At 41.3% G+C, this 13,999-nt stretch overlaps 1 protein-coding gene across 2 annotated transcripts in view; it reads right to left on the bottom strand.

Annotated features, from left to right (window-relative positions):
* The window catches only part of GBF1 (golgi brefeldin A resistant guanine nucleotide exchange factor 1), a 112,543-nt gene that overhangs the window by 34,354 nt on the left and 64,190 nt on the right, over nucleotides 1-13,999 (bottom strand). The window contains exons 5-9 of one of the 2 annotated variants that reach the window (XM_074907306.1): nucleotides 9,997-10,115; nucleotides 9,290-9,398; nucleotides 8,868-8,928; nucleotides 7,120-7,174; nucleotides 4,209-4,244 (exon numbers count right to left, since the gene is read on the bottom strand). In XM_074907306.1, the coding sequence (XP_074763407.1) occupies nucleotides 4,209-4,244; nucleotides 7,120-7,174; nucleotides 8,868-8,928; nucleotides 9,290-9,398; nucleotides 9,997-10,115 (380 nt within the window). The remainder of the gene's footprint in view (nucleotides 1-4,208; nucleotides 4,245-7,119; nucleotides 7,175-8,867; nucleotides 8,929-9,289; nucleotides 9,399-9,996; nucleotides 10,116-13,999) is intronic. The other variant, XM_074907307.1, reaches the window with a different exon arrangement.

Genomic DNA, 13,999 nt, shown 5'->3' with positions numbered 1-13,999 from the left:
CTTCTAAATCACAGCTTCTGTCAAGCACTTGTGACAAGCACACAGCTAAAAATAAAATTCTGTAGATTTCAAAATGTTTTATAATGCTTATAGATCACAATCCTTTCATGTAAAACTTGTCAGTGCTCTTATCTTTCCTATTCACTACTTCATAGGGCTATGTAAAATCACCGAATCATAGAATATCAGATTGAAAGGGACCTCAAGTATCATCTGGTCCAACCATTCTTGGGAAAAGCATGGTCTAGACAAGACAGCCCAGCACCCTGTCCAGCTGAATCTTAAAAGCATCCAATATTGGGGAATCCACCACTTCCCTGGGGAGATTATTCCAATGGCTGATGGTTCTCACTGTAAAAAATTTCCCTCGTGTCCAACCGGAATCTCTCCATTAGTAACTTGCACCCATTACCCCTTGTCTCTTCCATGTGACTCCTTGTAAAAAGGGAGTCTTCATCGTCTTTGCAGCCACCCTTTAAATACTGGAACATTGTGATAAGGTCTCCCCTAATTCTTCTCTTCTCAAGGCTGAACAAACCCAATTCTTCCAGCCTTTCCTCACGTGGCAGGCTTCCCAGTCCTTTGATAATCTTTGTGGCCCTCCTCTGGACCCTCTCCTGCCCATCCATCTTTTTTATATAGCGGGGACCAAAACCAAACACAGTATTCCAGCCTATCCAGGTCTTCCTGCAGGGTGGCTCTCTTTTCCAAAGCGTCCACTTCCCTACTCAGTTTGGTATTATCAGCAAACTTCATATCGGTACACTTGATCTCATCATCCAGATCACTTATGAAGATATTAAACAGTGATGGTCCCAATATCAATCCCTGGGGGACCCCACTTGTGACAGGCTGCCAGTTTGAAAAAGAGCTGTTTAACACCACTCTCTGGGTGGGGCCTGTCAGCCAGTTCCCCACCCACCATATGGATCACTTGCCTAGACAGTAATGCATCAGTTTCTCTAGGAGGAGGCTGTGGGGAACCGTATCGAAAGCCTTGGAGAAATCCAGGTAGCCAATGACCACTGCTTGTCCCACATCAACCCATCAGGTTACTCTGTCATAGAAGGCAATGAAGTCTGTCAAGAACAATTTGCCATTGGTGAATCTGTGCTGGCTTTACCAATCAGGTGCTTCACATGACTTATGATAGACCCCAAGAGGATTCCTTCTATAACTTTCTCAGTGACTAAAATAACACTGATGTGTGTTACCTTTCATTACTGTCAATTCCTAATGTTTCACCTCTATTACCTTCCCCTTTAATTTCATTAAAGGCATAAACTTCTAATCAGACCAGGTAGTTTTACTTTACCTACCAACTATTCTAGAAATAGCCATATTTATTTTTTCTTCCTTTTCAGTAACCATAATACAAAGACTTATGGTTCTGTGGTGGGTTGACCCTCACTGGATGCCAAGTGCCCAAGAAAATTGCTCTATGACTCTCCCTCCTCAAATGGACAAGGGAGAGAAAATATAACAAAAAGTTCACAGGTTGAGATAAGGACAGGGAGAGATCACTCAGCAACTACTGTCACAGGCAAAACAGATGACTTGGTGAAATTAGTTTATCGCCAGTCAAATCAGAGTAGGATAATGAAAAAATAAAAACTAAATCTTGAACCACCTTCCCCCACCATCCCTTCTTCCTAGGCTTAACTTTACTCCTGAATTCTCTACCTTCTTCCCCCCCAGTGGCACAGGGGGATGGGGAATGGGGAGTGTGGTGAGTTCATCACCTGTTGTTTCTGCCGCTCCTTCCTCCTCAGGAGGAGGACTCCCTCACACCTTGCTTCAGTATGGGGTCCCTCCCATGGGAGACAATCCTCTACAAACTTCTCCAACATGAGTCCTTCCGAAGGAGTACAGTTCTTCATAAACTGCTCCAGTGTTGGTCCCTTCCATGGGGTGCAGTCCTTCAGGAAAAGATTGCTCCAGTGTGGGTCCCCCATGGGGTCATAAATCCTGCCAGGAGCCTGGCTCCAGCATAGGCTTCCCACAGGGTCAGCCTCCTTCAGGCATCCACCTGCTCTGATGTAGAGTTCTCCATAGGCTGCAGGTGGAGATCTGCTCCACTGTTAACCTCCATGGACTGCAGGGTCACAGCCTGCCTCACCACAGGCTGCAGGGGAATCACTGCTCCAGTGCCTGGAGAACCTCCTCCTACTTCATTTTCACTGACCCTGGTGTCTGCAGAGGTGTTTCTCTCACATATTCTCACTCCTCTCTCTGGCTGCAGTTGTGCAGGGTTTTTTTTCCCCACTTCTTAAATATGTCATCCCAGAGGTGCTACCACCATCACTGATGAGCTTGGCCTTGGCCAGTGGTAGGTCTGTCTTGGAGCTGGCTGGCATTGGCTCCATCGGACATGGGGGTAGCTTCTAGCAGCTTCTCACAGAAGCCAGCCCTGGAGCTCCCCTGCTACCAAAACCTTGCCACACAAACCCAGTACAGGTTCATTGCACCAAACTGCTTCAAGTAGGAAGTAAACCTGGAAGCACGATGTGTTAAACCCAAGAAAGTCTGTTTCATATAGTTTCAAATAACAGACTTTGTTTCTACCTACTATATCCTGTTGACATGATCTGCCAGGTAAAAATTTACTAATAAAAATGGGGGTGGGGTGCACAGAATTGAATCAGTAAAATGAATCCAAGATACTGCTATCAGCTAACCATGTTGTCCCCTTCCTTTTACGTTCAATCATGCTCCTGAGAAACAGGTAACTTTAGAACCATCCTATCAGAAGGTTCAAGCTGTCAATTTAATTACTATTTCTGACATCCCCTTTCACACAACATCAAATACCATCTCAGTTCAACAGTAGCCCTTTCTAAAAAGCACTTTTCCTCAGAGACAATATCAATTTTTAGTGATTGTCCTGTACTCAGCATTAATTCCAAGATTTGTCCTCTTGAGGTTCGTAAGACATATGCCCATCTTTCATAATTTTGATGAACCTGTGTCATCTTTCAGAGACTGAGTCACAACAGCTTCATAGGGATGGGAAACCCTTTAGTCAGTCAAACAACAAGATTCAGTTGCTTTTTGTAGCATCCCAAACATTTAACCAAAGTATAAATCATTCAGACAAGAATCTAAGTTTATTTGTGGTTTTTTGTTGTTTTGTTTGTTTGGGGTTTGGTGCTGGTTTTTTTTTTAATGACAATTTAACAGACAGGTGAGATTACCGAGTAGGTCTTTTCCATCTTGTAACATCCAGTATTCAACATTCTACACAAACAAGTACCCTTTTATTAGAATTACCTTCTAGGATTACCTCCCATATAATTTTCCTGCCTCCCCCCCCCCCTTTTTTTTTTTTCTTTTGCTATCATCTATAAATAAGAGATAGCAAACTACAAGGACAATTGCATAGCTTGAAAAAATTGCAGAAGCAAACAGAAATGCTTAATAGGAATGTTTCACCAGCGTCAAGGGTCTTTATGTTGGGAATTCTAAAACAATACATGTATCAAAGGACAGCAAAGTAACATCTTTCATTCTGTATTTTGCATTGAATTAGAAGGTAACAATCCCATGACTTCTTGCTTTTTATGTTAGCATAAAAACATAAAAAACAACCTTGCGCAGTTGTTCTTTGACTAAAGGAACTATTTCTATCGCTTGTTTTTACCTTCAATACCAAGGCATTTCCTGATTTCACTAGAAAGCTTCATTGCATGTTAACAGGCTGAGATTTTCAGCCAAAGGTTGCCTTTTTGACTAAATGCTCCAAATAGATAGTATTTAATAGAGATCATTAAAATATCCTGAATTTTAAACATTATCTGAAACTCTCCTTCCCTCTCCAATGCTCAGTGATATTATAGTCCCATTAGTTTTCTAATGTCCTTCAGATTAGATTAAGCTTGCACTTCCCGTAGTAAAAATACCTGAAGTTAGTATTTAAAAACCATTCTTTAAAAATCAGAGTAGAGAGGGAGCTCAGAGCTACTGTTCATTCATCCTGGAACTCAGTACAGATCCCAACACATTTATCTGAGTTATCTTTGCATAAAGAAATGGGTACACAAAATTGTAGAAGAAAAAAAAAAATTACAAGACTCCAAATGCTTCCTTTGATAGATGAGGTTTTAACAATAAAACTCCAGCTAGGGTCTAAGAAGGTGAAGAAAAATGTGATACTACAAGATTCTTTTTAAAGGGTCCGTGAGATCTCTTTTTTCTACAAGCCACCTTACCTGCACTCGTTTGTTTTTCCATAAGATACTGTAAGCCTCAAGAGAAAAGGGCAGGGGCCAGTGATTAGTAACTAAAGCGATTATACTAAAACATGAGCTCATTCTAGATGCAGCATGGAACTGGTCAGCACACCAAGTAGCGTTCAAGACACAAAAGCATGCAGAGAGAACGCAGTCCACGATCCAAATCCTGGAGACACGGAGGCAGTCCAGTCATCTCACTTACCTACCTGCCTGTCCTGCAACAACTAATAAAGTTTATCTGGTGAAATGTATTTATGCATGTTAGGCAACTACGAACATAATCCACCCCCAAAATCTGTGAAAACTTAGATTTAGGTTCTCCTGACTCCCACTGCAAAACCCAGTGTTTACCTACAACACTTTCTACTGCAAAAGGAAACATTTATTAGTCTTTTCTTCTGTGTAACTCTGCATAAATCTGTGAGTCTCCAGCCACTATCTTTCCAAGCTACCCTGACCGTAGACACAGGCAAAAAATGGCAAACATCTCTAAATGTTCTGCTCAGCTCCTTTTGGATCAAATAGCATTAATGGCAGACAAGACCTAAAGCTACGTTAAGTTTATGAACTGACATGGAAAACTGAGAAGGGTCCCATCTAAGCTAGTTTTTCAGGATTTCTACAATGGGTCCAGAACCAACAACCTGCAGGCCTAAAATATTTCTTTACAAGTATTATCCAGGGGAACTATCAGGGACTAACACATTTCATAATTCAGTTCAGCCCTACTCATACCCCATTAGCAAATACTGTGCAGGGAACCATATATAATTTCAACATGGCTGAAGATGTTGAAAAGGTGCAGCAGTATCTTTCAGAAAAACTTCAGAGAGCATTGAACTCGGTGGCCCTGTACCAAGCAACAAAGCTCAGAGATGCACCTTGAATAAAACTGTTTAAGGCATGCTGGGTCGAGACTCCTCAGGTATGTTGCTATGTCTATAACCAAGATCAACAGCTAGGACACTCAACACTTGAACCTTCAGAGCAATCTACATTTTTAATGTTTATTTTCTTCAGTTTTTCACTATCGTAGAGGACTCAGACCTTAGCCATACCCTCTCAGTCCCTTCCCCTTCAGAGGATCCTGTGATGGTGTCTTAAGTGGCACTCACCAAGACACTGAATGCTGCAGTGAAACAAGGGTCTCTCCCTCCCAGGTCTGCCTCAGCAGCAGCCACAACACTGGAAAGCAACTGCTGCATGCACTGTCCCCAAAAGCCATGCTGTGTCAAATGAGTGGAGGGAGATTTGCTACACACAACGTAACTACCTCTCAAGTAGTGTTTACAAGAGAAGGAAGAGGGGAGTAAGGTAAGAAGGGAGAAGGGAGAGAGAGACCTTCAGGTTCTTAAAGAGCAATACTCTCTCTAATTGGTTCAGGGCTTTGAGCTGTTCCCCACTACTTAGCTCCAGTTTGTTGAGGAGACATGAAGAGATCTGTGAAAAATAGGCAAATGCATGGTTTAAACAAAGCAAAATAAAACCAAAGAGAAGAATAACCTGGCAGAATGCAAGGCTTCAGGGCAGACTGGGCATGCACAGCAAAGAGACAGTACAAGGTACCCGCACAGATCAGACACAAGACAGAGCATCACTTTACCGAGCTGGGAGCAGCCATCACTTGATAAAGGTAGCCTTCCTAAATTCAAATTCACCTTCACTTTACACTTTCTGTACATATGCCATGACAAGTTCTGATACCTGCAGTAGATTAGCCTGGTATCTTTTATCTTTCCTTAGACCAGCCTACCATCATCACAAATCTTTCCACTCTTCTCCCACAGCAATGGAAACAAGCAGTCATTAGGGTACTACACCAGAAGTAAAGCCTCAAGCTAGTTTCAGACTCCTACAAATAAGCATTCAGTCTGTCAAAACACTGCTATACTGGCTCTGAAATGTACATTTACGTGATGCTGCCACTTTTCTCACATCATTAAAAATAACAAGAGTGGAAGTTTTACTGTTACGAATAGCATTTTCAGCCTAAATTCAAAGTTGGTTATTTCTTCTCTAGCACTCTTCTTCCCATCCTGTTGCTTTCAACAGTAGAATCCTGTATCTTTACTGACATTCTCTGTATGGAGTATAAAGAATATATAGGTATAGAAGTATATATGGAGTTCTTCAAGTGGATCTCCCCTAAGAAATTATTACATTAATAATCACGTAAAGGTCACATTTATGGTATTTGCCATACTGAATCCAGCTGCTAAAACCCCACTGTATAGAGGGAGATGGTGGTGTTGAACAAACCCAGACCTTTCATTCTCAGAAAACTGTGCATTTAGGGAAAGGGAGAAGAAGAATAGTTTACTTGGATTTGACTAATAGAAATGGCATTGCCAGTGTGAACTAAGGTTTTCGCTACAGAATGCTGCTCCTTCTAAGAGCCACCAAAGCTTTTTCTACAATAGCACAATTTCCTAACGCTTTCATGCTGTTTCACCAGCCTCAAAGTTTCCTTTCTACATAGGGAAAACTGGACAAATACATCCCAAGAGCTCAGTATTAGACCTGCAGTGAATGAAGAAAGATGATACAGAAGCTGGAGAGAGAGCAGAAGACAGTAAATAATCAGATGATGTCACCATCCAGGCTGATAACTTGCTGGGGTTTTCTAGCCCACAGCAGCTGATGGCTGTTCCCAGAATCCAGACTGACTCACCTAAGCAGCAGAATCATTAACAAGATTCACTATTGACTACGTGGGCTTAATCCCCCAGAATTATTGAAGCTTTGCCCATGTATGCAGTTAAACATGCTCTTTCAGTGAACTAGGGACTTGCAAGAATGAAGAAACACAAGTGTGAAAACAAACAATATAGAAATGAGCACAAGCCTGAGACAAGAGCAGAACAGCCAACACAGTGCTTAGTCTTACCTTCTTCATGTTTGTTCCCATGTAGCTTTTAGGCTCTTCTTTAAACTGAGGCAACCTGAAAGACAAAGAACAAGCCAAAACACATAAACTTTCTTGGGTTAACAATGGGAGAAAATAGACTGGTCTTTCCAGTCATGCTGCAGATACTAGAAAACCAAAAGTAGGTTTTCTCCACAAAAAGAGATGCTCTTCACTTTTTTTCCTGACAAAATCTGCTGAGGGAAAAAACACAAGCATAGATGAGAGATTCTTTGCATGCTATTACTGCTAATGACAGTTTTGCTATATTGATTTTCATTGTTAATGGTCATGTAAGTACAGTTTCTTTTCATTCAGTGTATGTTCTCAGCAGTGGACTAATTAGGTTGGTTCAAAACAGGTTTCTCTGATGCTAAAAACAGCTGCCGAGCCAGAGTGTCATCCACACCAGGACTCTTGCAATGTACATATTATTAGTCATGGCAACCCTTTTCATTAACTTCATAGAAACCCCGGTAGTTATCCTCTATTCTGCATCATATAAACACAATTATGGTGCACAGTGGATCTAAGTTTAAGCTAAATGCTTTGAGCTAAGTAGTCCCTGTCTCAAAAGTAAAGGAGGTAGACTGTTCTTTCATGTGCTACCAAATGACAAACGTGTACAGCTCTACAAGTTCCAAACACCCTGCTCTCCCTTTTGTTTCTTTACTACCGTTCTATCTTTGCTTGCTGAAGGGATAAAAGCCTTCAGCACAGCTTTGGCTGTTTCTTTTTCTGGAAAGCAAGATGGTTAAACCACCCCCGCAGTTGCTGTCTTTGCCTTGCTTCTCTACCCCAATGCCCACAGGCACAGATGGTGATGGTGTCTCCAAGCCTTATCAAGAAGGACAGAGGAGAGGATACACAATAAGTGTATAAATAAGCACTCAGTAAAATTCACATATGCTCTGGAGAAAAAGTAACGCGCTCTCTCCCCTTTGGAGAGATTGATTCTCTCTCTGCCCCGCATTCATTCAGTGCACTGCATGACACAGGGTGCACAGAGGAAAAAAAAAACAAACCTGAAATCCCCCTGGAACTGAATGTGACAATGGGGAAAAAAAAAATAGGAGAGCTGTTTCACAAGCTGTCAGTTCTACTACAATTCTTTCCTACTAAAAGTATTTCTGTATCTGCGCATTTCCTTTTTATAACACCCAGAGAAAGTCTATGATTACTCACTATCTCAAGAAACAGTTTGAAGTTAAATAACTTACTTGAATTTAAAAGAAGTAATCTTAATTACCTGAAGGGTGCTGAAAAGGTCAGAACATTTGTCCAAGACATATGATCTCATGAGTTTAAAATTCTCTTTGATATGTGAAGTCAAAGCTCTCAGCTTGAAATCAACATGTGGCTATTCAACACCATTACTATTCTCTCTTCTGAAGAGAGCTGTATCTTTTAGAGCACTTTTTTTTTTCCCTTTTTGGAGTGAAGTTTGCATTTTATCCTCAAACTGGTTCCGTACCCTAAAGCTCTTCATTACTTGGCTGTCCATCTCTCCTCAAATGACACCTTATACCAGGCAACCTTCCCTACCGCTGTCTCTGTGCAGTCTGACAGGGTCAGCCCAAGAGAAAAGTGCCAAATCCTTCATCCCCTTCCACCTCTAAATAATGACCATTTTGGATGATTTTTCTGAGGGCCCTTAAGTGGAAGTGTGGAATCTTTCTGTCCTTAGAGGGCCATCTCAGCAATGCCGAGGCAAACACAAGCAGGTTTACCTTGTGAAGAGCAGCTGCACCATGTCGACCAGAGTGTGCTCTGCAGATTTTCTCAATAACTCTGCGAAGACAAAAACAAATAACACAGGTGTCATTACTCAGTGTGATATTATCAAGAGGCTTCTTCAAGCAGACTCCCCTCCGAGCCTTGTTTACAGAGATTACGGCAAATTTATTAAAACCAGCTCCAACGCTGCATTACTGCAAACGGGAATATAATCACAAGGTGGCGCCACAAAGCTGGGGAAAAAGAACAATCAGAAGCTGTACAATGAACTCCCAACAAACTTTCCATATAGTTGTAGAAAAACACAATAATATAAAGCTCAGCAGCTTTTCACAGCTGCATGTTCTACAAAGGAACTAGTTAATGCTGAGGAAACCTGATCATTTCTTAACTGCGGAAGTATGAACAAACCTACCGCTGAGTCTCATTTCAAAGCATATGCGGAAACAGGACTGCATGATCTCACACACAGATTCATTGGTGAGGTGGGCTCCCACCGGAGTGAGCAGCAAGGTCCTCAAAACCTGCAAAGAACAGCACAAATATGTCCCATAGTACAATGACTTCCATGCATTTCCAAGAGAAGGTTGGCTTCCTCAAGGACTGCCATGAGCTGAAAACCTAAGGGCTTTCTAGGAGTCATTTCAAACAATGCTCAAGAAACAGATTAAGCGAAAGAACGATCTCCCACTTCAAAAAGAGGCCTGATATGCTGCATGCTACCCAGTATTTAAATTCAGTAACTGGCTATCTGCTCAAAAGTACATAGACCAAAGAGGTATATAGTTCATAGGTCTCTACACAGAATTTCTCAAAAATATGTCCGAGAGCTCCATTTGCTTAATTTACCCCTCACTAACACAGACAATGCACAAGGTAGGATTATTGACACTACCACATTATCAAGCCCTTAATTTAAAAATAATTTCATTTAAGCTTTTAATTATTTTCATTTGGAAAAGCTTTTACCACGGGTATATGAGCCATCTGTTTAAAAAGAAAGTCTGTCACTAAGCTCCTACAGAGTCAAAACATCGCTCCTTTCTCTTCATCTCCATGTAACAGGATATGTTCCACAACAGGCAGCAACCATTATGGTAATTACCATTTCTCTCCACTTACCTGTAGGATTTTCATCAAGACAACCTCATCGCTCGCATGATCTGTGCCCACAAATCGGGCATGAGTGACAGCATCTGCCATATTCTCCATTCCCTCCGCTGTGCCCTCATGGCTGGGATCTGAGTAACAGAATAAAAACATGACAGGGAAAGGCCACCTACAGCCTACCACCTCTGAGGGGAGACATCTACACAGAGATACTTTGTTGCCATCTGCTTCCTTAAGTTGTGTGACTTGAGTGAGTTGACTTTACAAGAGCAGAACTCACCTCCCAGTAACAGGAAGTTTTCAAAACTGAGAACTTTCTGAAAGACTTTTATCAAGACTCTATTTACATTTGTGAAAGGATGTAATCTAAGAAAAAAGAACTACAATTCCATTCTTACTGGCTCTGTATGTTTTAAGATGTTAATTTGTAAGTCTGTGTCCTGTTTACTACAATATAGCACAATCAGTTGTTAAAAGCATTCAGTTCCTCCTTGGGAATGAAGAGAAAATAGATCTTAAACACAGGGAACCTCAAATTTACCCCCACAAGGAGAAAATGCCAAACAGGTTCTACTAGAATGAGAAGGAAAAACTGTCTCTTGTTCTACATCCCTCCCAAGGAACAGGAGCTGGGGAAGGAATGGAGCAGTAGCTTTCCCCAGAGAAAACAGCAGACAGACACAATCACAGTTTAGATATCAGAGTTGCAGGCCTCCCACTTCAATCATTCATCAAGACTCCTTCTCTCCATTTCAGTCTTTTGTAGCTACAAACAATGGTGCAGTTGAGAGAATGTTTAGGACAAGATTGTTGCTAGTAACCGTATCTTGTGCCACATTACGGTGGCTTCAGAGAAGCTGCCTCTGGCTTTGATTTCATTCTCACTTAAACAATACATCACTGGGCAAGAATCTTGTTACCTTCCTACCTAAACAGTCATTAGGAAAGAAAGGAGACAACCTAAACAATAGTTAATACTTCATTAATTGGCAATGGTGCCTCTTGAACTCCAGCAAAAATGAAGCTGACAGAGGAACCAAGCAAGACCTTGTATACTTTGCAGAGAAGGTTTGCAGACGGCCTCTTTGACTCCAGTTGTGTTCACACCTAGGAGTGGCTAAGGTCTAGGCTTTAAAAAAAGCTGTCCTTATTGTGGTCCAAAGAGAACAGCCTCCACAATGCTGTGGGGATTCTGAGGGGCTGTAGGATGAGAAACTTCTCATAGTTGCACAAAACTGAAATGGTATCAGTGTACTTCAAACTCCCACAAATCTGCATAGGAACAGCACTTTGCTTTTGCCATCTCTTACACATCCCAATTAAAAGCAGAGCTTGCCTACTTTTTACATAGTCCTGACACACACACAAAAATCCTGCATAGCTGAGAGCAAGTTCCTTTCCTGGTCTGCTAGTCAAACCTCACTGAGCTATCAAGGAGTCTGTTCTAAGACCAATCAGTAATTTTTACCTGCTTCAGCAGCAGCACTGAACAGAATACCAAAAGACTGGGAAACATTAGATACGAGGTCTGGCTGTCAAAGGCAGTTCTATGTGTACCTTCAACAATGGCTTACAATCCAGTTAGAAGCTACCACTCTTCTACCAGTGGCAATAAAATCAGCTGTAGGTTGGTGCCCTATGCATTGTTATTCACAAACAGAAATAACAGCTTAAACCACCAATGGTTATGTAGGGTCATTCTAAATTGCCTCAATTAAATCAGGCAAAGACCAGTGGTGTTACAATGCCAGCACCTACGTTAGCATTACTGTTAACCAACCTCAACAACTACAGTATAAAGCTGCTAAGCAGGCATCAAGAGGAAGAAGCCACTTGGTACAGAAAGGTCTCCCACAGGCAGAACATAGAGATTCACTTCACTGTCATCTCTTCCAGTAGATGGGAGTTGCTCTAGGCTTAGGGATATATTTAGTCATAGCTATGGATAGTCTGTGAGAAAAGAAAATGCAAGGAAGTTGTGCATATGCTTCTTTTAACAGATCTGGCTACTGCTTTGCTCTTCTAGCCCTGACCTCTAACAGTAATAAACACACCTCTTTCCCAACACACATCATGCCTGACTACTTCAGTCCTGGAACAGCGCTGCAAATTCAGGTCAATTTATAAAGCCTCTTGAGTTCAATTAGAAGCACAGATACTTCTACTTTGCAGAAACAAGATACAGAAAAGATCAACCTGCTTCTTTGTTTCCTTCTGAGAAAACAGTACAGAAAGATGTGTCAATGCCTGCTCAGAATCACTAACAAAAGTAAGTTTGTGTGAAGCAAAATATGTCTGAAAACTGCCACCTACAATGCAAAGATCTGGATACCCCATCTTCATGTACTCATTTATTTCATATGGGGTGTACTCTCACAAAGGTGGGCAAAAGAACAAGCAGAAAGCAGAAAATCCAGGCTCTCAACCATCAGGGAAATCCAGGAAAGCCAGAAGCCTGCTCAGTAATGCTTTTAATGAAACTAAACCAACTCACCAACAGACAGAGAAGGTAGAGGGGAGAACAAGCTTTAAGCTCCCCAAACAGCAAGCCCTCTAACTGGAAGATGAGCAACAGCTACTCTCTTACAGGTACGTAGTTTTCAGGAACACCACAGAAAGTTAACTTTAGCAATGGAACCAGAAGCTGCTGTAGACACACTGCAATAACAGAGCGCAACTTTTTCTGAGGAAAATACAAAAAATACAGTTCTGAAATGCAGCCGCTAGTCTTCCTATAGCTAAGGTTGAGCTCATCAAAAAGGCTTGCAGCTAGCTAGTACAAAACTGCTGAGTAAGGAAGTAACTGATCTGAGGGATAAAAATCAATGGGAGTTTAGTACTGTTGCAGAGTTTTCTTGTACTGTCAAAATTACTATGTAATTTATCAACTATAATTCCTGAAACAGTAGCACTGATTTCAGAGCAGAGGATAATCTCTGTAAGGCTACCTGTTCCTACTGAAACATACACATGGTGGATATCAAGTAATTTTATTTAACTGAGCTGTGATTGCATGCTATACAATTAGCGAACTGCTGCATCCAACAATCTCAGAGCAGATTTTTGCAATACAGACCACTAGAGATAGAAGTCTCAAAGGCTACTCAAGAATTATTCTTTTCTAACTGGTTTTAAAACATACCCTTCAGCAATATTGGCCTGAAAAGTAGACATAACCATCTGACGACATGTGACAGCATAAGAAGAACAAGGACAAGGATTAGCAATTAAATGTTTTGGAAATAGGAAAGGAAAGTTGTTTCAAACAAAGATAATTATCAGAGGAGTTTCGTCCTTTCAAGACCACTGGTCTTTGAACCAGTGTGTACAGCAAAAGCCATCCACTCACAGAACAGACACAGCTAAACGACGCTTTTGAAGAGTGCTGATTTCACCTGTCATTATACAGCCCCAAAATGCACCAAAATTATCAGCCACAATGAAATTTCCCCACTGTGATTATGCTGGAGTCCTTCCTTTTCTGTGATGTACAGTTTTAAATGATTCGTATATAAAGGACAGTTTTAAGCTTTTCCTATCTTTAAGCAAACAGTATTTAGGCTACCTTTAGTCTTATATTACAAAGAGAAATATATGACCAAAAAGCTTTAATTTAACAACACAAGCCTAGCCAGATGTTCAGCCAGCACCACTAATCCCAGCCTCACTGGTTTCTGGAGCAGCACAAAGGACAAGGCTACTGTGAAAGTCACCTGAAGCAGCAACAGAGGTCTTAGATTACAGGTTCTGCTCCACAACAAAAGCCAGGCAAAGGGTCTTTTCCACCGTCTGCTACAAAGATACACACTCACCAACAGTTACAGGGATGTGTCCTTCCTCAAGTGACCTAATGAATATTCTAAATAACAAGTAGCTAATAGCTAAAAGACCACAAGTTCTTAAACCACATTTTTTCATGTGTTCAAATCATGTATTTGTACACAGCTGTCTGTGCAGACATTTGCCTAGACATGTGACACCAGCCTGACGTTCTGATCCCACCAGGACCATAAGA

The sequence above is a fragment of the Athene noctua genome, chromosome 5 (assembly GCF_965140245.1).
Source record: "Athene noctua chromosome 5, bAthNoc1.hap1.1, whole genome shotgun sequence".
Classification (NCBI taxonomy): Eukaryota; Metazoa; Chordata; class Aves; order Strigiformes; family Strigidae; genus Athene; species Athene noctua.
Note: the sequence above shows the minus strand (reverse complement) of the source record. Positions and strands in the feature narration are given on the sequence as shown.